Source organism: Ochlerotatus camptorhynchus, unplaced genomic scaffold (genome assembly GCF_037179485.1).
Source record: "Ochlerotatus camptorhynchus isolate MF236.1 unplaced genomic scaffold, CSIRO-AGI_Acam_v1.1 ptg000203l, whole genome shotgun sequence".
Taxonomy (NCBI): Eukaryota; Metazoa; Arthropoda; class Insecta; order Diptera; family Culicidae; genus Ochlerotatus; species Ochlerotatus camptorhynchus.
Window position 1 is genome coordinate 3550859 of NW_027040693.1, and position 24220 is coordinate 3575078.

The 24220-nt window shown below is 43.1% G+C and overlaps 1 protein-coding gene and 1 pseudogene across 11 annotated transcripts in view; one reads left to right on the top strand and one right to left on the bottom strand.

Moving 5' to 3' along the window:
- Atpalpha (sodium/potassium-transporting ATPase subunit alpha) overlaps nt 1-14897 on the top strand; it is a 216242-nt gene extending 201345 nt beyond the window's left edge. For 10 of the 11 annotated variants that reach the window (XM_065224007.1, XM_065224006.1, XM_065224003.1 and 7 more), the window contains 2 exons: nt 12600-12832; nt 12912-14897. In XM_065224007.1, the coding sequence (XP_065080079.1) occupies nt 12600-12832; nt 12912-13032 (354 nt within the window). In that variant the 3' untranslated portion in view covers nt 13033-14897. The remainder of the gene's footprint in view (nt 1-12599; nt 12833-12911) is intronic. The other variant, XR_010517724.1, reaches the window with a different exon arrangement.
- Nucleotides 1096-4728, bottom strand: LOC135702904 (uncharacterized; annotated as a pseudogene).
- Nucleotides 14898-24220: the final 9323 nt, after the last annotated feature.

The window sequence follows — 24220 nt, forward strand, 5'->3', positions numbered from 1 at the left end:
GATGAAATGCGCACGAATGCCACAGTCCTTCCCCATTTAATTAAAAATTGACCTTCGTGTATTAATTTATTTGATTTGATAAGGCTCGAACGAATTAACTTTACAGAGCCGAGGATTCTTGTTCACTATACAATACATCTTAAAACTATAGTCAAAACTATAATACAACACAATAAACACATTATCTTCCGCCATCCAAAAAGCCTCCTCCATCAGAACTGGAACCGTTTCCAGTGGTTTCATTGTATGGCAGTTACGCCAACGGGGGTCAGAGCGCTTCCATTGTAGCAATGGACGTAAAATGTGGTCAGCACTCACACACACACTCATCACTAAACGGTTGCTTTCCAAAGTCGACGACAGCGGCGCCGGTGGTGTAGTGGTAAGCGTGATTACCTTTCACCCCAGCAGGCCTGGGTTCAATCCCAGTCGGCGTCGCCGGGATGTTCTGAGGCATAACATCTCTGATCACGCCTTCCTTCGGAAGGGAAGTAAAGCCGTTGGTCCCCGGCTCATGAGTTGATGAGTCGATAGGTAGGGTCCAGGTGTGGGAGCTGCCTCCCTGGCGTCGGTAGCATTGGTGCTCAGCACGGAAAACAAGATCGACGGAAAACAAATCAAAGAAAAATAAAAAAAAAAAAAAAAGTCGACGACGTATCGACCGAAAGAACTGCTGATGAAGAACAATTAGGAGGACCACACAATGGTTGCTGCCGAGAAAACAGACGATCGCGCGGTACACATCGAGAGTGGCCTGCTTTTATCGACAGCCGAGTGAACACTCCAATTGACCTTCGTCAAACTTTTTATATACCTATTCAATGTTTTAATTGTAAGAGTAATCTTCAAACTTCTTCTCTTTCCTGACTCTCTTCGACTTTCTTGGTTCCACCATAGAGGTAACTCTAAGACTAGTAGTTCCCGAAGAAACGTGTTCAAGTTTTTGGCTCAGCTCTGGTACTATCTTCGGTTCCAAGCTAATCGATGCACCCCTCGAAACATGGGAAAATCCACGAACCCCTCATTTTATATTTTATCTGTCAAACTTTCATAGAGAATCAGAACAAACATAGTGTAGTACTAGAAGTCCGACAAGAATGGGATACGTTAATCGTTTGCATGGGACCAATAGGCTAGTCAAGTAGTGAGCCAATTTCAAATCGATAGTTTCGTATTGATTGTTGGTTCCACTGTAATTATTTCATTACATTTCGTTTGTACGCATCCGTTCAAGCAGTTCCGTGATATGCCTATCCGCTGCAGGTCCTGGCCTGTACGAATCTACCAAATTCATTGCATTCCGATTTAGGTTTTTCAGTTTAAAGCATTTTTTCTTTATGTGACCTTTCATTCCACAAAAATGGCATATCATGTTGGAATAATCCGGACGCTGCCTAAACCTGCCTAAACCTATGCGCCAACCGAAGTTCGCTTGACCCGCTTTCGTTGGATTCCCACTTCCATTCCTTTGTGGTGTCGTATGGTAAGGTGCAAAGCCAAGACGATTCTTTACTGGTGCTTGCTTCCTGATTCGCCAAATCATAAGTCCTTTCTAATTTTGTACATGCATAGCCTTTGCCAATAGCTCCTACTAAACCTCCATCATTGCGGTTTTGCGCTGTCCCTGCATTTGCTTTGGCAACCTCCCAAGTGGATATTATCTTCCCCGCATTGGCTAGAGTTAATTTATCCTCACTCAAGAGCCTTTGTCTTAAGTTTTTGTCCTTTATCCCTACTTCTTTAAAATTATTGAAACCGTAAAATTCAGCCAGCAGTTTGAAGGATAGAACAAAATCTTCCATGGTTTCATCCGTATTTTGAACCCTTGTGCTAAATTTATAGCGCTGGACCAAATCTGGGTCGATTTTATCGAGACGACTTTTGAGTTTGGAAACCAAGTCATCAAAAGTCGCCTCCTCAAAATTACCCGCGGGATAGAGAAGCTTAATCTCTTCAAACATTACTGGCCCACTTAACATTATGAAGTAAGCCATCTTATCTTCATCTTTCACCTTGTTTGTAGGACGCCTATGACGGGTGCTACTGAGCCGAACGGCATTCTTGTGTCGAGTCAACTCAACCTGCACGCTATTTTGAGGCTACTCATGTTTGAGTCGAAAATCACTCAGTCCAGTAGGGTAGTTACCCAAAAATGGGTAAACATGCTTTTACTCTAATGGAGGAAACTGGGTAACGGTTACTCAGAAGATGAAATTTGTCACCTGAGTAAACCTTACCCATCTCGATAGAAACGAGTGAATGCCCCATGAATGCTTTATATATAAATTATTTCGGCCAAGAAGAATATAAAAAAAAAACATTATGAAAATGATTGTAATGTCCGATCACTCAATAATCAAACCACTCTGTTTTTCTCATAAGCATCCTACACGGTAATTTATATACTAGTGTTAGTGAAATCGACCGTAAGGTCGTATCCCTATACACTACACCCCCACGCTAAGCGTGTTAGTATATATGTATAGCAAATAGGCCCAATATTATACCGTTGAGCACTCGGTAGTTAGTCAGAAATTACAGTTAACAGACGAGTATTTGCTTCATGACACTTACAACTAAATACCACGGCCTTGATGAATCCCGCCTTATAGCGAATATTCTGTAAAAGATTAAATGAATACATATTTAAATAAACAGCGCTTATCAACCTTTCAACTTAAGATTTAGTCTTTCTAAAGTCCTTCGAGTAATACCAGCCGGGAGGGCTTTCAATCCAACCTTCCTCAACATCCTCAACGTCGTGTTCTTCTTGCTCGGCGGATGTAAGTTTCTCTTCCAAGCAGTGCTTTGCCTTCGTCCTGCAGACCACTACCAAGTGTCCCTTCTTCCGACAACTTCTGCAAATAGCTTTGCGGAATGGGCATTCCGGTTTAACGTGTCCATGTCTTCCACACGAGTAGCATTCCACGTTCCGAACAGCTCCTCTCATCGACTTTGCTCGTTGATTTTTGCGAATCAGGTTGACAGTTTGCACGGATGGCTGATTTTCTTCCTCGTCGTATTTCAATCGCCTTCTCCAACGAAATGGACTCTCCTTCTTCACACACGCGATCGAAAGCTCTTCCCCTCAAACCGCAAATGAACTTGTTAGTGAGGTTATGCTCTAGCTTGTCTCCAAACTTGCAATTGGACGATAAACGTTTTATTCTTGCCATCCATGATTTCACCGACTCCGGTTCGCTTTCACCTCTTACCGCTTTGAAGAACTGGCGTCTCTCCTTGTGAACCACTGTTGTAGGTGTAAAATGCGTCGAAAGCAGCTTGCACAAATCTCCATAATTTTTCGTTGACGGCAAATCCGGCGTGCTCAAGTCCCGCAGCAATTTGTTCGTCCTTGCTTCAAAACAATTCACCAACACTGGAACCTTGCGTTCTGCCGGAACCGTCGCCGATTTGAAAAACTCCTCCAGTTGCTCTCGAAACAGCTGCCACTCCTCCTCCTCCGGTACAAATTTGCGGAGCGAAAATCCAGAAGACGCCATTATTTTTCTTGTTCTTTTCACACAATCCTCGTAGTTATTTTGTAATGTCCGATCGCTCAATAATCAAATCACTGTGTTCAAGAGGCAAGAACGGAATGAAGCTTTATTTCTCATAAGCATCTTACACGGTAACTTATATACTAGTGTTAGTGAAATCGATCGTACGGTCGTATCCCTATTCCCCATAGACAACAATGATAATTCTGTACTTATTGATACCAACGAACTATTTGATAGAGTTGTGTACCTCACCAACTAGCTGCTGATAGCTTTCGCCATCCAGGCTATAACGTAGCTGCTCCATTCTCACTGCTTCACTTCTAAAAAATCAATGTTAGTCTCACTGCGCAAAAATCGCCTGTTCACAACTTCAAACTGCGCCATTTTGAACTTAGGAAAAAATTATATTAGAGCAAATCTAGTTTTCTCATTTTTCGACAACTCCATACAGCATACAAGAGTGCGCTCTCTACCCAGTCACTGAGTAGTCTCAAAATAACGTGTGGTCTATGCAAGGTATGGAGATGTAGCCCTAACGTATGTGTTGGTAGCGTGAAAATTTAAACATTGCGGAGACGATGGTGAAGGCGTCATAGCACTCAAAAGCAATGTGCCCTGTGGATGTGCATTGTATGTTTCCTGTATCTGTCCTTTAAGTTGCCCAGGCATTGTAATAGCAACCGGTGGAAACTAACGATTTTAAATTGGCTCACTATTTGACTAGCCTATTGGTCCCAAGTACATCGATTAACGTACCCCCATTCTAGTCGAAATTCTAGTTTGTTTTAATTCGCTATGAAAGTTTGACAGATAAAAGGAGGGGTTCGTGGATTTTTCTATGTTTCGAGGGGTGCATCGATTAGCTTGAGACTGAAGATAGTACCAGAGCTGAGCCAAAATGTCGAGCACGTTTTTTCGGGACCTTCTGGTCTTAGATTTACCCCTATGGTAATAGCTTCTTGTAACCGATAATGAACGATCGTCAGTCGTAGCTTGTTGTGATGTAAAGGACACGGTGGCTTTAGAGCGATCGTTTTTGCTTACTGAGCAGAAGATCGTGGGTTAGAACCCAAGCACCTTATACACTACTGAGTGTAATGAAAGTCGGTTAAAATGATGGGTACGTAAAAGAAGTAATATTTGAGTTTTGATCCATATCCATATTAAGTTCTTCTCAAGAGCAATTGTTGTCGTCGTTGCTCACCGGGATCGAAACAAAGTAACAACAAATTGAACGGAAACTTGATCGTAATTGTTTTGTAATTGGAGCTCGGTGGCCTTGTGGCGATCGATTTCGCTTACTGAGCAGAAAACCGTGGGTTCAAACCCAAGCTCCTTCGCGCTATTGAATCGTTAGGATCGTTTACCAAAACAAATCTTGCTGCAATCCCAACCCTTTTATCAAACATCCCCGTGATTTCTCGTGGAAGTGCAGAGGTGTTCTCGGCTTTCATTAAAGTGAGTATTACGTGAACATATTCCTACCCATTCCTTTCTTGACCAGCATTCAGATGTGGCCGGCATTTTTGACAAGTTGTCAAAATTAGAACAGATAATTAAAGGCTGACTAAAAGTAAATTGACACGCACAAAAAGACCTGTAATTCGTGATTCAACAAGTTTAAAAAGTCCATCAATGTTTACTTTACAGTACTTTTATTAAAACTTCAAAGCTACAGCATTAGATGGCTACATTTCTCCAGTTCGAACGAAATCTCAAACCTTCCTCTTGCTGGAGCCCATCAGCGCCCGCACAGTGGAAACGGACACGGAATCAGCGCATTTCGTCCATTTTGCCCGCATTTGCTGGATGTCCTTGACTGCCCCGTCGCTTCGTCGAAGTCACTGCTTTGAAATTTCCCAGTATTTTTCGATTGGCCGAAATTCCGGGCAATTCGGAGGGGGGACAAAAACCGATCTTGTTGGCAGCATACCACTCCAGAACCACCATGGAGTAGTGGCAGCTGGCCAAATCGGGCCAAAAGATGACATTGCCCCAATACTTGCGGATAATCGGCAATACACGCTTTTTCAGGCATTCTTCCACACAGCAAAAAAATAATTTTGATATCACGTCAAAGTGGATGCACTACAATCATGTCGAAAATATGGTGTAATATTACTTGCTAAAAAGAACAACATTATCATTAATACAATGCATGAACTGACATTACGCTGCTTTTACTGCATTTGTTTATTTATGTGTTCATAAAAATTACATGAAATTTTCGACATGATTGTAGTGCATCCACTTTGATGTGATATCAAAATTATTTTTTTGCTGTGCATGTAAACATGGGATGTCATCGTCGAGGATGTGACGAATGGTTTCGTTTGCAGGTTACAACTGCAAATCATGGCCTTCTTCGCGAACTTGTCGGCAAACACGAACTTGAATCTTGCCGGTACATCCCCACGTCCAGTCGCGATGTAAAACTTTTGACCGAGAAGCTGCTTAAATCGAGTTTTACGTAGGTTTCGTCATCGATCAAAGTGCAGCCCTTGTGTTTCGTCAAAACACGGTCGTACAAGAGCCTAGCACGCTTTTTGGCCACGGAATTCTGCTTCATGTGCCGGTTCGGATGTTTACTGGCTTTGTACGACTTGTATCCTTCCCTGGCATCCGCATCGTTTGAAAGTTGGCGTTGTACTTTCTGGTCACATCTCGGTTCGAAAGACCAGGGTTGACTTTAACGCACCTCAACACCTTGCTGCGCAGCTGACGATCCCTGGTTCCAGTTTTTTCGTAGGTCTGCTGATTCCTTTCCACACACACACAGGGTGTCCTTGTAGGTTTTGAGCACTCGACAAACTGTTGTTTTACTTTTAGTCAGCCTTTATCTTTTACCGCTTTGCAATCAAACAGAAGATCTGTCAAATGGCTGACGTGTCGTCACACTCCCGACAGGCACTCTAAGATCGAATTTGTTGTATTATACAACAACAACCCGAGCCAGATTACAAAAACAAACGTTCACACTGACGTTCGATGAACAACAAGCAGACCCAATCTTGATACCGGATCCAGGAACTGAATCAAAAACAAATTCGCTATAAGACTGAACAATTCGTATTCCATGTCAGAGAAAACAGATATGATATTGCCAGGGTCCTGATTGGTGATCATATTTTTGATGCTCTAAAATGCCCACGCACAACTTTCCTAAGAGCATTCTTCAAAAACAATAAAGAGGACCCTACACGTTTGATTTTATTAACAATAATCGTATTGTCAATACCAAGCATAACATTTGATAACGACACAAAAGCTTTTGTAAACCAACTTTTTAAGACACGTGAATCGAAGTTCGCTCACGCAAACCAACAACATCATCGGGTAGGGGCAAATCTCACCTGTTCAAAAGTGGTATTGGTTTGCGTGGGCGTACTTTAGTTCGCTTGTAAAGGGCCTTAAAAACTTTGTTTACAAATGCTTTTGTGCCAATATCAAATGTTACGCCTGATACATTCTATATTGACGTCAATGCATCGGTATTGACAGTAATTCTGTATTCACATCATCAATATTATTGTTAATAATTCCCCTTCGCGTCAATATATTGATACGTGTGGGGTTTGCTTAGAGAAGTTCGATTGTCAAGTCCCGTCCCGGGAGCGGCACACAATCCATCCGGATTGAATCAGTTTACTCTCAACGGTCGCCGGCCGCAGCAGTGTTGTCAGATATACCGATTTATCGGTATTTATACCGATTTCCAAACTTGATACCGTTATTCCGATAAGCTTTCTCAGAATACCGATTTTTGAAATTTTATATCGATTTATACCGATTTTTTATAAATAATAAAAATGAATATTGTCTGCCGCTGAACTGTCAGATGAAACTATTGTGAAAGACTTTTATCTTTTTGAATATCTGCTTTGAGCTTTGCTTGAAACTCTTCCGACTAATGTTTCCATTTCCTTGCCGATTTTGGCTAACCAGCAGTCGAGAAACAGCTGATGGCTGATCCCGGTAATTCCTGGGAATCAGGAAATACTTTTATTCAGTGAACTCCATGTTAATTTTATAACTTTCGGAAGTTTAGGTATTCTTCCCTTGGAAGTTTGTTCCCCTGGAATTTTCATCGACCTTACCCCGTAGGTTATTTCCCGATTCCTACCGGAAAGTTATTTCGACGTTCTTGGAAGCTACTTCTGGCTTCTCTAGGAAGGTTCTCCCGTCCTCTACTGTCAGTTTTGTTTTCAGCTTCCAAGAAACTTCAGGGATGCTTCCAGAGTTTTATTGTTTTTCTAATAGCTTCAAGAAAAGTGCAGGAACTTTTAAGGAACTTTTGTTAAAATTTGAGAACCTGCGATGTTCAGAAAAGTCCAGAGAACTCCAATGAACTAAAGAAAACATCAGACATATTTTGGAAAAAAAATTTCAAGTCCAAAGAACTTCAGCGCAATTTAATGGTATTCAGGACAGTTTCATTTGTTTCAAAGAAGATTAGAGATTTTCCGGTAGTTTCATTATAATCAGGGAAGTTCCAAATACTTCTAGGATGATCAGAAGAGAACTACAAAACAGCACAAATAGCTTCAGGAAAATTGATAGAACTTTCAAGGAGGATGATGGGATATTCCGAAGTGTATTTCAGGAATATTCTGAAAACTTCAGGTACATTGCGGAGTCGTCAGGCATGTTTTATAAATATCAGGAAAATTTATGAATGAAAAATTTAGAACATGTAACGAACTTCAGGGAATGTTGTTCGAACACCCCCTTTCTTCCGGCATTTTTCCCAACTTCTCCTGGAAATTTCTTCCGACTTCCTCCAAAAGTTTATTCCAATCTACCTTACGATGTTTCTTCCAGCGTTTCTAGGAAGCTTCATCCGTCTTCTCAAAAAAGGTTCAATTAAACTTCTACCGAATGTATCTGTAGACGTTTATTTCGCCTTCTTCTGGAAATTTCTCCAGAAGTGATAAGTTCCATGTGTTTTTTTTAGACTTCTAATGTAAAGTTTTTCTGAGCTTCTTCTGAGCTTCCCCTGGAAATGACTACTCCTGGTATTTAATTCCAAATTCCGAAAATTTTCTGGCTTCCTATGGATACATACATACATACATACATTTATTTGTACAACATCACATTTAAGATAAGACATAATCAACAATAGTACGCCACAATACTCGGTTTGCGGCTGCCGCTCTCCATCCCATCCTCGGTCATGCCCAATGCTCGCTAGATCACGCTCTACCTGGTCCGCCCATCGTGCTCTCTGCGCTCCACGCCTTCTTGTGCCAACCGAATCAGTAGCGAACACCCTGCAAAGTTGGGTTGTTATCCGGCATTCTTGCAACATGCCCTGCCCACCGCATCCTTCCGGCTTTGGCCACCTTCTGGATGCTGGGTTCGCCGTAGAGTACAGCGAGCTCGTGGTTCATTCTTCGCCGCCACTCACCGTTCTCCTGCACACCGCCGAAGATCGTCCTTAGCACACGTCGCTCGAAAACTCCGAGTGCTTGCAGGTCCTCCTCGAGCATAGTCCATGTCTCGTGTCCACCACCGGTCTTATTAGCTTTCTGTACATGGTACATTTGGTGCGGGGGTGAATCTTTTTTGACCGTAGTTTCTTCTGGAGCCCGTAGTAGGCACGACTTCCACTGATGATGCGCCTTCGTATTTCTCGACTCACATTGTTGTCAGCCGTCATTAAGGATCCAAGGTAAACGAATTCCTCCACTACCTCGAAAGTATCCCCGTCTATCGTGACATTACTTCCTAGACGAATCCTGTCATGTTCGGTTCCGCCTACTAGCATGTACTTTGTTTTTGATGCACTCACCACCAGTCCGACCTTTGCTGCTTCGTGTTGCAGGCGGGTGTATAGTTCTACCACCGTTCCAAATGTTCTTGCGATAATGTCCATGTCGTCCGCAAAGCACACAAATTGACCGGATTTCGTGAAAATCGTACCCCGGCTGTTGAGCCCGGCTCGTCGCATTACACCTTCTAGAGCGATGTTGAAGAGTAGGCATGAGAGTCCGTCACCTTGTCGCAGTCCCCGGCGACATTCGAATGAACTGGATAGTTCACCCGAAACCCTTACGCAGTTTTGCACACCGTCCATCGTTGCTTTGATCAGTCTGATCAGCTTCCCAGGAAAGCCGTTCTCGTCCATGATTTTCCATAGCTCTGTGCGGTCGATACTGTCGTATGCCGCCTTAAAGTCGATGAACAAATGATGCGTTGGGACCTGGCATTTCTGGAGGATTTGCCGTACGGTGAAGATCTGGTCCGTTGTCGATCGGCCGTCAATGAAGCCGGCTTGATAACTTCCCACGAACTCGGTCATTTTAGGTGATAGACGACGGAAGATGATCTGGGATAGCACTTTGTAGGCGGCATTCAAAATGGTGATCGCTCTAAAGTTCTCACATTCCAAATGGTCGCCTTTCTTGTGAATGGGGCAGATTACCCCCTCCTTCCACTCCTCCGGTAGCTGTTCTGTTTCCCAGATCCTGACTATCATCCGGTGCAGGCAGGTGGGCAACTTTTCTGGGCCCTTCTTGATGAGTTCGGCTGCAATACCATCCTTACCAGCTGCTTTGTTGTTTTTGAGCTGCTAAATGGAGTCCTTAACTTCCCTCAGCGTGGGAGTTGGGTCAGTTCTGTCCTCTGCTGCACTGACGTAGTCGTTTCCTCCATTGCGCTGGTCTCCCGTGCCTACGTTCTCTTCGCCATTCAGGTGCGCATCGAAGAGCTGCTTCCACCTTTCAATCACCTCAAGGCCGTCCGTCAAGAGGCTCCCGTCCTTATCCTTGCACATTTCGGCTCACGGCACGAAGCCGTTGCGGGATGCGTTGAGCTTCTGGTAGAACTTCCGTGTTTCTTGGGAACGGCACAGCAGTTCCATTTCCTCGCACTCCGCTTCTTCCAGGCGGCGTTTTTTCTCCCGAAAGATGCGGGTCTGCTGTTTCCGCTTCTGTTTATACCGTTCCACGTTCTGTCGGGTTCCATGCTGCAGCATTACCGCCCGCGCTGCGTTCTTCTCCTCCAAAATCGCTCTGCACTCCTCGTCGAACCATTCATTCCGTCGACTTCTTTCCACGTACCCGATGGTGCTCTCGGCTGCGTCGGTGATGGCTGCTTTTACTGTACTCCAGCAGTCCTCTAGAGGGGGCACATCGAGCTCGCTGCCTCGAGATTCTGCGCGTATGCTAAGACGACATCCGGTTGCTTCAGTCGCTCTAGGTTGTACCGTGGCGGGCGTCGGTACCGTACATTGTTGATGACGGAAAATTTTGGGCGCAGTTTGACCATCACCAGGTAGTGGTCAGAGTCGATGTTAGCGCCACGATAGGTCCTGACGTCGATAATGTCGGAGAAGTGCCGTCCATCAATCAGAACGTGGTCGATTTGCGATCCCGTCTGCTGTGGTGATCTCCAGGTGTAACGATAAGGGAGGCTGTGTTGGAAAAAGGTGCTACGTATGGCCATGTTCTTGGAGGCGGCGAAATCGATGAGTCGTAGGTCGTTCCCGTTCGTCAGCTGGTGGGCGCTGAACTTTCCAATCGTCAGTCTGAATTCCTCCTCCTGGCCTACCTGAGCGTTTAGATCTCCTATGATGATCTTGACGTCGTGGCAGCGTCCTTGTCATCATCAGTGCTTCCGGAGTGAGGGCTGTGCACGTTGATTATGCTAAAGTTGAAGAATCGGCCCTTGATCCTCAACCTGCACATTCTTTCGTCGACCGGGCACCAACCACTGATGATGGCGCGCTTCTGCATTTCGCACATCACGATGAAAGCTGTGCCCAGCTCGCGTGTGTTGCCGCAACTCTGGTAGATGGTATGATTACCTCTGAACGTTCGCACCATGGATCCTGTCCAACACACCTCCTGCAGCGCTACGATGCCGAATCCGCGGTCCTTCAGTAGATTGGCGAGTATTCGGGTGCTCCCGATGAAATTGAGAGATCGACAGTTCCACGTGCCGAGTTTCCAATCGCAAGTCCTATTTCGTCGCTGGGGTCGTTGCCGTTGGTCTCGGTTCGTATTCCTCTGTTGCTGATTTTCCGTTGCAATGCTTAACTTTCCGGAGGACCAGGGTGCACAGTTGTGCTTAGAGTCCTTCACTGGCACTCGGACGTAGATCAGCCGCCCCTAACATGGGAACAGACGCTGTTGTGAGCCGCTCCTCCTGGAGAACAGACGCTCAGACTTGCCTTTAATAACGGCAACAATATGAAATTAATTTCAAAAATAAAATACCGATTTTTTTAAACATTTGATACCGATAATCTTGAAAACAATCTGGCAGCGCTGGGCAGCAGTCGACAGCAGCCAGCAGTTCCTCTCGATGTGTTTATATACAGCTATCCCCCGAAGAACGCGTTACCAACTAAGTTGCACCCACCGCTTTTTCTCGGTGGGGTTTTAATCAATCGGTCTGATTTTTTGCATGTGAGTAGTGTCAATGGAGAACTAGTCACTCGCAGAAAATCAGAGCGCTTGGTTGAAAACCCACCGAGACAAAGCGGTGGGTAGAACTCAGTGGGTAACGCGTTCTTCGGAGAAAGCTGTACAGTCAAATTTCGCTCGTTGGGCTATCTTTAAGTAGGCTACGTTCTAGTTGGGCTCCCGTTAGTTGGGCTGTAGCCAACTTAAATCGAAGTCAAACGTCATTTCTGACAGTGCTGATTCATTTTCGAGGGGCTCATGTTTGAACAATTTGCCGCTTGACAGCTCAGCCCAACTAACAAATGCCTTTCACTAAGTAGGCTACGAGTTTAGCCCAACGAGCGAAAGTTGGCTGTACTCTATAGTAGAAATCCTCAGAGAACGAAATGAGCGGAGATAATGTTTTGAACCAAATGAACTGTCAAAATATGATCCAATCGAACATTCCTATTAGATTTGTTCCGATGATTTCTTATTCATAATGGACGGAGAAGTTCGATATTTTAAAGTCCGTCTAGAACTCAAGTTTTTGAATTATACCAAATCACTTAACAGCAAATCGTCTTTCTTACCCTGTTGGCATAGATACAGTCTTCAATCGCACATTCTAGCATTTAAAACTTCCTTCAAATGTGATCTTAACATGTTCATTTTTTTGCACCTCACCCAAACCCAAACACAACAGACCTACCGCGACCGCAAGACACTGGAATTCACCTGCCACACCGCGTTCTTCGTGTCCATTGTCGTCGTCCAGTGGGCCGATTTGATCATCTGTAAGACTCGCCGTAACTCGATTTTCCACCAGGGCATGAGAAACTGGGCGCTCAACTTCGGTCTCGTGTTCGAGACGATACTGGCTGCGGTCCTATCCTACACCCCCGGAATGGACAAGGGCCTGCGCATGTTCCCACTCAAGTGAGTATCGATTTGTTGGATCGATCGTTTCCGATCAGCGATTATCATCTTTTTCTAATGTTTACCTCCTCCCACGCAGATTCGTTTGGTGGCTGCCAGCCTTGCCGTTCAGCTTGTCCATCTTCGTGTACGATGAAATTCGTCGTTTCTACTTGAGACGCAACCCAGGCGGCTGGTTAGAGCAAGAAACGTACTATTAGGTCAACAAATTTATATTTAAAAAGATTAATTAAAAAGAAGGAAAAACCGAAAAAGGAGATAAAAAAGAACAGTAAAAAAAATAACAAAAAATGAGCATAAAAAAGTAATTATATTTTTTTAATTATTAAATTTATATAAAGTTATAAATTATGATTTCCACACAGACACACACAAACACACGAAGAAAAAGTAAGAAGATGAAATACTAGCGAAAACAAAAATCGTAAAGAAGATAAGAAGCAGTATCTCCCGTCCTCATCGAACTCAATTCCCCCTGTGCACATTCACACATAAAAGAAAGCCCCCCGATACCCCCCGCTCCCCTCCCCCCCCCTTCGCATCTATAGGTATCTCACGCACACACACACTCCCACACGCGTATGGATGTTCGTACATCTGTCTGTCGTCATCAATCTTGAAGAGATATAAATTTGTGTAATAATTGGAGAAGAGAGTCACACGCGCCAAAACACCAGCCAGCTCGTCGTCGTCGTCATCGTTGTTTGTCGTACAAAAACCAAGTGAGGAAGTGATGCCATACAGCAGCAGCGTGCCTAATGTAACATGAGTAATACAAAACAAAACGCGAGCGACTTCGGTTGAACCAACACATTCGCACCTCCCCCTTTAAACAACCCACCCACGTTCACCTGCTCACACAAACACACACACACATTCACATACACACACATATACGCCAGTTGCGCATTTTCGGAGCAGCTAATCGTTAATGAAGAAAAATCGCGCGTTCGTGTTAGTTTTTAACCAGGCAGAGACTTTAGAAGCCTAAACAAAAGGGAAGAGAGGACATTTTACTAACTAATAAAAAAAAAAAAGCAAAAGGAAAACTAAAGTATAATCCGTGTGCGCTACCTTTTGTCACAGTTGTCGGCACTTGCGTTTGCGTTTTCCGGATGGGCGCACATTCACATATAGCAGAGTTACACAACATGCCCCCCAGGCCCCGCCCACCCGCGCATACACGAAGTGTGTGTGTGTGTCGTGTGGATGGTCTCGTTCGCCATACTGACTAATGTTCGTCGTGTACACACATACATACAAACGCGCATACATACATTCACAACTTCTCGTGCGCTCGGCAATGCACTACCACTCTCCATCGGAAAAGCCCCACCCTCCCTTCCACCCTTTTTGTCTGTCTCTGTCTCTCTTTGCTATTCCTCACTCTCATCTCGTACTATCCCGCCGCGCTTTCCCGCGATACCCCCGAATCCCCCTTTTCGCCCCCTGTCCCCTAAACAGCCGCCACCCCTCTCCCCTCTCTATCTTTCATCATTCTCTTATTATTAATAAATTAAAAATAAAAAAGAAATGAAATCAACTCGTTGTTAGTTACAAAGAAAAGCTAATTTAAAAAATTTAAAAATAATGAAGAAACTCTAGAAGTAGTGAGAAGAATCAACAAAGAACTAAAATTTAGTAGAAGCAAACTAAGAAGAAAAAAAAAACAAGGATAAGCGCAAGGAAAAATTGTTAACGAAAGTGAAGTGAATATATTAGAAGAGAATAAAAGTTGTTTTAAAGATTGTTTTTATTCCTTCTCTCGTGTTGGTGTATACTCCTTTCCCGTCGAATGTTTTCCCCTTCCTTTTTAGTTTCAACCTCCTTCTTCAGTTTTGTTGTGTCATCTTTCAGTTTCCCTGTTCCCCCTTCCTTTCCCCTACTATCGTAAAATGTGTTTTCTCGTTTACCATTTCTCATAGAAGATCGCTTCCCACCTTCCCGTGGGTTGGTTCCATCGTCTTCCTCCCAAAGAGGGCCGTGTCCAGCCGGGGAGACTTTACCAAGTTTCCCCGCTGTCGAGCAACTAATCCCCAGCCCGCCCTTCCCGGGAGAAGACACATTTAAACAAAAAAAAAAAACGAATGGAACCTTTTTCCCCTCAGGAGGAAGCCCGGAAGTGGTCGGTCGATTTTTAATGAGCTCTTATTTATTAGTGCATAAAACTGAAGATAAGTAAAACAAGCGAAAATTTGTTGATTTTTAGCAGAAACCATAAACCAACAATTTCTGAAAACAAACAAGCAGATCTACAACAACCGACAACTACAACAACAGTAAGCTGCAGAATAAAATCCAAGCGTCTAATATAAAAAAGTACATAGAAAGCAGACAAAAAAAAAGTAAGCAACGCGTCACATAAAACTGCCCGATTGTTGTAAACTAATTAAAAAAGAAAAAAAAAAAACGAAATGAAAAAAAGTATTTCAGCATACAAAAAAAAAGAAGAAGAAAAACCATTTAAATGTAAAGTGAAAAACCCGCAGATAAACCAAGTTAGCTAAATTTAAAGAAAAAGCAGGCTATTTGAATTAATACCAATAAATAAAGGAAACAAGAAGAAAAACTCGTTATAACAGCTGTAGAACAGATACAACAGAAAAAAGTACACACCCACACAGAAATTTACACAGAAACATACACGGAACAGACAGAAATAAAGAAACAAGAAATACACACACACGTACACACACTGAATAAGATTAAGATTAAAAAGGTAACAATATTTCTCTTCATGAAACCAAAACAAGAAAAGAAAAAAAAACAAACAAACACACGAAAATCGAATCCAATTGAAACAAAAGAAAATACCCCCCCCACACACACACTCACACGCAAACCGCAAGTAAATTGATTAAGAAAACAACAACAAAAAAAAAGCGATTGCAACTAAACAACCAACCAACACAAACACAAACACACACACACATACGCGCAGAAGACATTTTCAAAAACAAAACCAAGAATGATGCAAAAGAAGACGTAGAATGATAAGACAACAACCGGCAGATACGAAGAAGAAAAAGAAGATTAAGAAGAAGAAGAAGAAGCAGAATTGTCAAGAATAAAAAATCAGAACAATAGTATTTAACAAAAACGACAAAAAATGGTAAACTGGCGTTTTTTCTGTGCCCCGAGAGAGGTGGTGGGTATCACGTTCCTTGACTTCCACCGATTGATAGGCGGGTCAAAATCGTAGGTCGTTCGACTGTGAAGAGATCATCAGCACGATAAATCCTAGGGCTCATTAACTTGATGCTTGATGGGCGATAATAAGACATTGGAGGGGTGTCGGATTTGAATACATTGTGCTGTCAATTTTCAGATTTGTGCTGTGAGCATGGTGTCAGTTTGTTTTGATTTTTAGAATGGATGTGACAGTCGGATTAGCGAGTTAAACCCCGATGGTCCGGCCATGATTTTGTCGGATTAGCGGGGGGATACTGTAATGATGTCTAGTTTAGACACATGAGCTTCTGTAACATGTAAGAATAGTAGACTAAGGTGGGGTACAAGTTTGACCTTTTATTTTTCTCTCTTAGGGACCTAAAACCACTGCGACCAGTAATTTGATCTATTGTAGTATATCCAGTGTCTTTAGTTTAGTGCATATCATATTACTTCATCACGGTTGAGAAATGATAAAGTATTCAATTTTTTAAATGTTGTCATTATTGCATTTATCGCAAGGATCCGACTCTAATTGAAAGGTCTCGCTCTTTATACCCTTCGGAGTGTTGAAACACCCTCCAAAGGCGCGCCCCTATGTCAGTCAAAATTGGATTCCTTAGCAACAAAATGAAGGAATGACACCGATAATGACCATGCATCAGAACCCTAGTCTTAACCACTTCAAACTAGAGATCAACAAATAGAAGATAAGGAATCACATAGATGAATACTAACCTCCCTTAGCTCAGTCGGTGAAGGCACAGCTACAAAGTAAGACCATGCTGGAGGTGGCTGGGTTCAATTCCCGGTCCGGTCTAGGAATTTTTCAGGTTGGATAATTTCTCGACTTCCCTGGGTAGAGTATGATTGTGCTTGCCTTGCCAGCTTGCCACACAATTATACTAATGCAAAAATGGTACAGGCATCGAAAGCTCTCAATTAATAACTGTTGAAGTGCATCTAGAACACTAAGTTAAGAGCAATAAGCTAATATGCCATATGTTATGTACTCAATTTCTCTTGGGGTAGATTCATTGCCCTTACCACAACAGCACTGACGAAAACCTACCTTTGGATCGAGCCACCGACAGCTATGCACTTCACAGCCACCAGCGTATGGATCGAAGAGTCACCGTTGGCTGTACACGCTACAGCCACCAGCGACGGGATGCCTCTCTCAAACGAAGGACCACGACACAACTCGTGATCAAGCCACCGACAGCTGTGCACCTCACAGCCACCAGTAGTGGGACGATGAGCCACTGACAGCTGTGCACTGCACACCACAGCTACCAGCGATGGGACGATGCACCGTTGGCTGCGCACACCCCAACTAACAATTTTCACAATGTAAACGCTTTACTCATTTCATTTATACAGCCTCAAGCTGTATTCAAACGTTATACGATATGAGGAAACCTTTACTCAACCTCTATACAAGCAAATCTGGCGAACTTAGTCAGCTACTTATGGCTGTTGGAACGGTCGGGAGAAGCTCTTATTGCATATCCATTAACGCTTCTATACAGCTGTTATCCTGCTGTTTAGTTGTGTGTGAACTTGAAAGGCGCTTATTCATACTTTTCCCGGTTATCCAATAATCACTACACAGCTTTCTCTTGTAGCCGGGTTTAAAAACTGTTTACGCTTTTTTATGAAGGAATTTATTGAGTTTATTTTGCTGTGAATAATTAATCGAAATTAGTTACAAATCATCACCAAATTATTTACCCTGCACCGGAACCTGGAATCGAACTCGAGACGACCTCTTTGGCAAACCTTGACACTACCAACTGTGCTACGCCAACACTTTGAACTTATGTAAACAAATCAACATTCCCTTCTACAACAAAATCGCTGAGTAGAGGCTTTATAATAGTGCACACTGCACTCTGCTCTCGACTAGTTATAAAAGAGCAGAGTAAAAGCTGTAAAACTGCACACGTCTAAAAATAAACCTAGTTGACTGTGAAAATGCTTCCGAAGTTGCTCTAACACAGTTATAGAAGTGACATTAGCGTTTATTGGCTGATGTTTTTCAGTGCGACTGACAAATTGAATAATGGTTGTGAGAAAGTTGAGTAAACGCTCTCCAAAACTATTTTGCTAGCTTTTGCTTGTAGCTGTATCTGCAGCTTCTTTTCAGGTACTTTACAGCACAACGCTGGAAAAATTGGCTTACAAAGCTGAAAATGTTAGTTGGGACCACAGCGGACAGCGTAGGAATGGGTCGCGATGGGTCGCTGATAACTCTTCAGCCACCAGCCGTTGAGCTGCCAACAGCTGTAACCACTACAGCCACCAGCGCAGTAAACCTCTCTCTCTCTCTCTCTCTCTCTCTCTCTCTCTCTCTCTCTCTCTCTCACAGATGCGTCTTTTCAACTTTAATTCCTTTGAATTTTCAAATATTATTAATTACAGTTCCTAGTCCTATCAGGCCTGTTTTAAGAATGACCACCTTGGTGGGATTGGTTTGTTTTAAATTTGAAAAAGAAGACTACTTATAACTACTATTTACAACTACAACTAACCTACAACTACTATATACACCTAATCTACTATATACAAATTGCTTATCAAAGCATGTTCTGATAAATTACATTTTTGTGCAAATTTAGTCTTAATTTCGTTAATTCGGGAATCTATTTTGGCAATGCCTGCCTCTTCATGTAAATTTGTTTTTCTAGTGTCGAAAGGACGATCAAGAACCATCCTCAGCACTCTATTCTGAGCGGTTTGGATTTTGTTCCTGTGGGTCTGTGCACATGATTCCCACACCGGAGCTGCGTAGAGGATCGCAGGTGCTATGATTTGTTTGTAGACGGCCAGTTTGTTCACCCTTGAGAGGCGGGATCTTCGGCAAATCAGCGGATACAGACACCTAACCAATGCAGAACACTTGATTACGGTTTATTCCACATGCGAACGGAAGAGGAGCTTTTCATCGAACAACATCCCGAGATAGGTTACTTCGGCGGACCACTCAACCCTTGTGCCATCCATGATTACAGTACAAGATGGAGCCGGTTTCAGTTTGGGCGATTGCCGATGGAGGAACATGATCGCTTGTGTTTTGGAAGCATTGATTTTGATTTTCCACGTGGTGGCATAATCAGCAAAGGCGTTAAGGCATCGTTGAAGTTTGTTCGTTATTTCGCGAGGCATCCTTCCTTTGACGGCTATTGCAGTATCATCTGTGAACAGGAAAAACACGCAACCGTCACCGAGGGGAGGAATGTCGGAAGTATAAATGCTGTAAAGCAAGGGGCCCAGCAGACTTCCTTGCGGGACACTTGCTGGGATGGAAAAAGTGTCTGAAAGACAACCATTCAACGATACCTTAAACGACCTTTGCTGAAGGTAGTTACGGGTGATTTTAGCCAGATGTAATGGGAAGTTGAAGTTACAAAGCTTGTACACAAACATTGTCAAACGCCATGGCTGTGGACTTGGATACAGCTTTGTTACTTCGGATGTTATTCATCACCCGCACTAGCTGGTGATTGGTGGAGTGCCCCTTTCTGAATCCAAACTGTTCCGGAAGGAGAATGTTGTTTTCCTCGACAAACTTGTGCAAACGATTGAGAATCAGTTTCTCGAACAATTTGCTCAGCGCTGAAAGGAGGCTGATTGGTCTGTAGCTTGAAGGCAATGTTGGATCCTTACCGGGCTTGCGGATTGGTATGATTTTTGCTACTTTCCAGATGCTTGGAAAGTAGTGCAGTTCCAAGCATCTGTTGAAGATAGCGGTTAGAAGAGACTGCACTTTCATGCTGAGTCTCTTCAAGATCAAGTTGAATATACCGTCAAACCCGGGAGCCTTCATGTTCTTGGTGCATTTCAGCGCTGAGCAAATCTGTTGTACTGTAATCATATCCACCGGTGGCACGACACAAGGGGAGGCATCAAGGTTTTGTACGCATTGCGCAACCTGATCTTCGAGCGGACTTTGGATATTCGAGCCAAGCAAATGCGATGAAGCGACATGCTTGCCGATCGCATTTGCTTTCTCCTGTGAGGTGATTAAAAGCCGATCGTCATCATTTTCGACTCTCAGAGGTGGAACGGGTTTGGGATGAGTTTTCAGGACCTTGGCTACCTTCCAGAATGGTCTGGAGCGGTCGTCCAGATTCTGGACAACACGCTCGAAACTTTCATTTCGGAGTGAGTCCATTCTGGAAGCAATCTGCCTGTTCAGATCGGCCATTTCACATTTTTTGCCCAGATCTCCAGTCCTCTGAAACTGGCGTCTATGAACATTTCTCAGACAAATCAAAAGTTGGGTGTGGGAATCAATGGCAATAAACTCGTCGGACGCACGCCTCGTCAGCCACGGTTATGGCTTGGTGGAGTCCTTCCAACGCTCGGTCGATGTTCTCCACGGTATCAAGCGGCGGGTTGTCGATGAATTAGAATGTTGTTTGCTTTTATAGTCTTTCTTCGGCTGCGTCAGCCAATCAGGATGCGCCATTCGATGACGTTGTTAATTTTCCTATTGGAAGCGTTCATCGCGTACACCATACGCAATAAGCTTGAAATGCGAAGAAGAAGATGAAGACTATCTAGCTCATTTTTCCTTGCTTCAAGATCAGCCGAGTCTTGTCACTATCAACAAGGCATAAAAAGTAACAAGGACTAAGATGTGTTCCTTGGATTACTGAATAATCCTGTTCCCTTAGTTTGAAGTAGTCATGACTAGGAATCGGTGCTAGATCTTACATCCCGTAATTCCATAAAAAAATATGCAGGACTTAAGGTGAAAATGGATCGGTTCAGAATGACTCACTTAATCGATTTTTTACAAAATAACACAACGCTCAATCGAAAGAACTCTTCCGTGCAAAATTAAAAAAAAAACAAAAGTTGCTATCTCTTGGAGAGCAGTTTTTAAAAGATTGATTTATTGTTTAAATTTTCTAAAAACCATTTTCAATTTTAGGACCACAAACAAGTGGTCGCTAACTTTGCTCTTTAAATTGCATAAGTATTTAGTATGAAAGGTCATATTTGAGTTCCGTTGGTCGTTTTAAAATATTGTGCATTATTTCGGTACAAAGCATTTTTTTTTGCAACGCAACCCCAAGCATTAGATTTTGTTTTTCCAAGCAATCAACTGGCTTTTGTATGGATCTGTGCGTAAGCAGTCTCCTCCAGGTGGAAGAAGATTGTGATTTGGAACGCTCGCACGTAACAGAGAAGCGAAGAAAAGCCACTCTCAGTCCGCATCGTGCGTTCTTGCCGATCTGTTTGCTTTTTGCTGAAGGAAGTGTTACTGCTACCTTAAGCTACAACAAACTTAAACAGCACTTTTAAGTGCTCAATACACCTGCAAATTGTCTACCTTGTTCGACTCTTATTCCTCTTCGATCCTTGTTTGGACCCTACCCGTGGTAATCCTGCTTGGATGTCGATTTGGAAAATTCCTCTTCGATCCTTCAGATTCTTATAGTTATAGTAAAGTTTTACTGCCGCCATGGCGCCTAAGCGCAAAAGAAAAGGGCAGTCTCTTGATCTCTCTTCTCATGAAAATAATTTGAGCAATCAATTTTATTTGCTCACGGATGATGAGAATGATGCAACTTCCCCGGCTTAATGCTGGAACTTTTGAACTTCGTGAAATTTAAGTTTTCACTGCAAATTGGACGTCGGGGTGAATGCCGTGTATTGACTGAAACCTTGGACGGATTCAAACGTCGTATCTTACTGAGAAGTGTAGCGTTGATAACTACTTGATAGTGACTTGGATACACCCCTGTTTACTATACTATTGTGAGTGTCCTATGATTGCAGATGAAGATTGGAACAGTGGTGATGGATGGGAGTTCAGTTGAGATGTAAACGTGTGACAGGGCGGACTGTTTCCATGGTGATAGGATTTTACAATTGGATTTATTGGAAGTCGTAGTGATGGAAGAACTACCATAGTCTGGAATATTCAAGGAGCTGCGGAACAAAGGTGAATGCGATCTGATCCGCATCATTTTTCAGTAGAAGCGAGTCCGGTTTGTCAGGACAGTCTGTACATGAATGCTATTGTGATACGAGTGTTAAACGGTATAGGTTTGACTTTTAATTTACATTCGTGGGTGTGCTCAATGAACACTGGCTTTATTAGATCCAGTTGGAACGCTGCGGTTACGAAGAAGATTAAAAAAAAAGCGATGATTAAAAATTGTCTTATTGATGGTTTTTAAATTAGTTAGAAAGATAAGTATCTAAGACTAAAATAATCATTCATTATCGAAGAGTTCCACTGATAATCATATCACCATTACTAATGAGGGTTTGTAGAATCCAAGTAAATGACTCAAAGTTTTTTTTTTCATCAAATAATGATGCAGCCCTCTAGCCGGCGTCGGTGATGTAGTGGTAAGCGTGACTGCTTTCTCATCCCAATAGGTCTGGGTTCAATCCCAGCCGAAGTCGGTGGGATTTTTCTGAGGCTTACAAATCTCTGGTCACGTCTTCCTTCGGAAGGGAAGTAAAGCCGTTGGTCCTGGCCCATGTGTGTTGTGAATGGGTGCGATATCCTACGCAGGTGTGGAAGCTGCCTTCCTGCACATCCGATTTTCGTCAATGGATGGCCGGTGATTGGCACTAGATTGCGGAACAGAGACCGACGTTAAATGAAGGAAAGAAGATGTGATGCAGCCCTCATAAGAACACGCATGTTCTGAAGTTTTTGACAACTTTTCAGAAGGAGGATGACTTGAGGGTTAAATATTTAATGATGTGTGCTTTTGCTACTTATAGCGGTAACATCCCTTAAAAAAATACATAAACGAATGGTAACCCAAATGATTGTACTATTCCACAAATAGTTTGGATGATACCTGGAACACGTCGTTAAGTAAAATAACCATAAGATTTTTGTTAGGGATTCCAAGAGTTAAAAAGTTGGTTCCGTTTACAGGAGATTTCAGATAGCCTAGTCAGTTAAGGCATGGTATTGTCAAGCTACACACTTAGTAATACCTAATCTTACACGTGACGGAATCCATATTTGACATAAAGGATGAGACGTAAACAAACATGTCATGTAATATTAAGTGCTCCGATACTGAAAAGTTCGTAGCTCGACTAAAAGTACGATTGTTTGAGCTATATTTCGCGTCTGTTATGACTCAAATTTATGTCAAAATTAACGCTCCTTAAAATTAGTTAGTGAAAAATGCGTCAGATTTGATGATGTTTTCATGGCAAAAATTTGGAAAACATAGATTTTTTTGGAGTAGAGAAGGAATGTGGGGACTACTTGATAGTGATTCGGATACACCCCTGTTTACTATACTAGTGTGAATGTCCTATGATTGCAGATGAAGAATGGAACAGTGGTGATGGGAGTTCAGTTGAGATGTAAACGTGTGACAGGGCGGACTGTTTCCATGGTGATAGGATCCTATAAGAAGCAGTACCATTTTTTTATTCACTCCACCAAAACTGAACATGTGTTCAAGGTTGTCTTGAAAGGTCTGCCCAGTGGTGAATCCCTGGATCAGATCAAAGATGAACTGGCAAAATTACTTGGAGTTGTGCCACTCCAAGTAATCAAAATGAAAATGAATGTAAATTTCCGATGGCGCCCCCTCCGTCCTATAAATCATCGTATTGCCATTTTACAGCACTCCATCGACAGATTGGATACCAGCTCAAGATGGATTGCCCGGATGGTCAAGCAGGTGAAGAGTGCGACCCATCTCTTTACTACGCGTCGACCCTGTGTAACCTGTAGTGGGCCGAAGTATTCAACTCCAACGAAACTGAACGGACTCACGTACGGGGTGATCCTTGCCTCTGGTAACGGTGCCATTCTAGGAGTTGTATACCTTGCACCACGTACAAAACTTTCCAGCCTTCCATCTCCGACAAGTGAAATTTCTGCCGCATTTCGTTCACGGCTGTCTCTCCATTATAATGCTTGTACTGCCGATGATACCAGTCGACGATAAGTTGTGTTACGTAGTGGTTCATAGGTAGCACGACGGGACACTTGAAGTCGTAGGGACGGTCCGAAAATCCAGCGATCCTGCCCTCCATTCTCACTACGCCTCGCTCATCCAGGAAAGCAGATAACTTGAAGAGCTTGCTGGATTTCTCCAGTCAATGCTGTTCCGCCGGAGGGAGTTGTTGTTTTCTCTGCATCAAGATGACCTCATCCGCGAATTCTTCGTTCTGCGCCAGTCTGCATATAGTCGCTTCCGCTCGCTGAAGTTC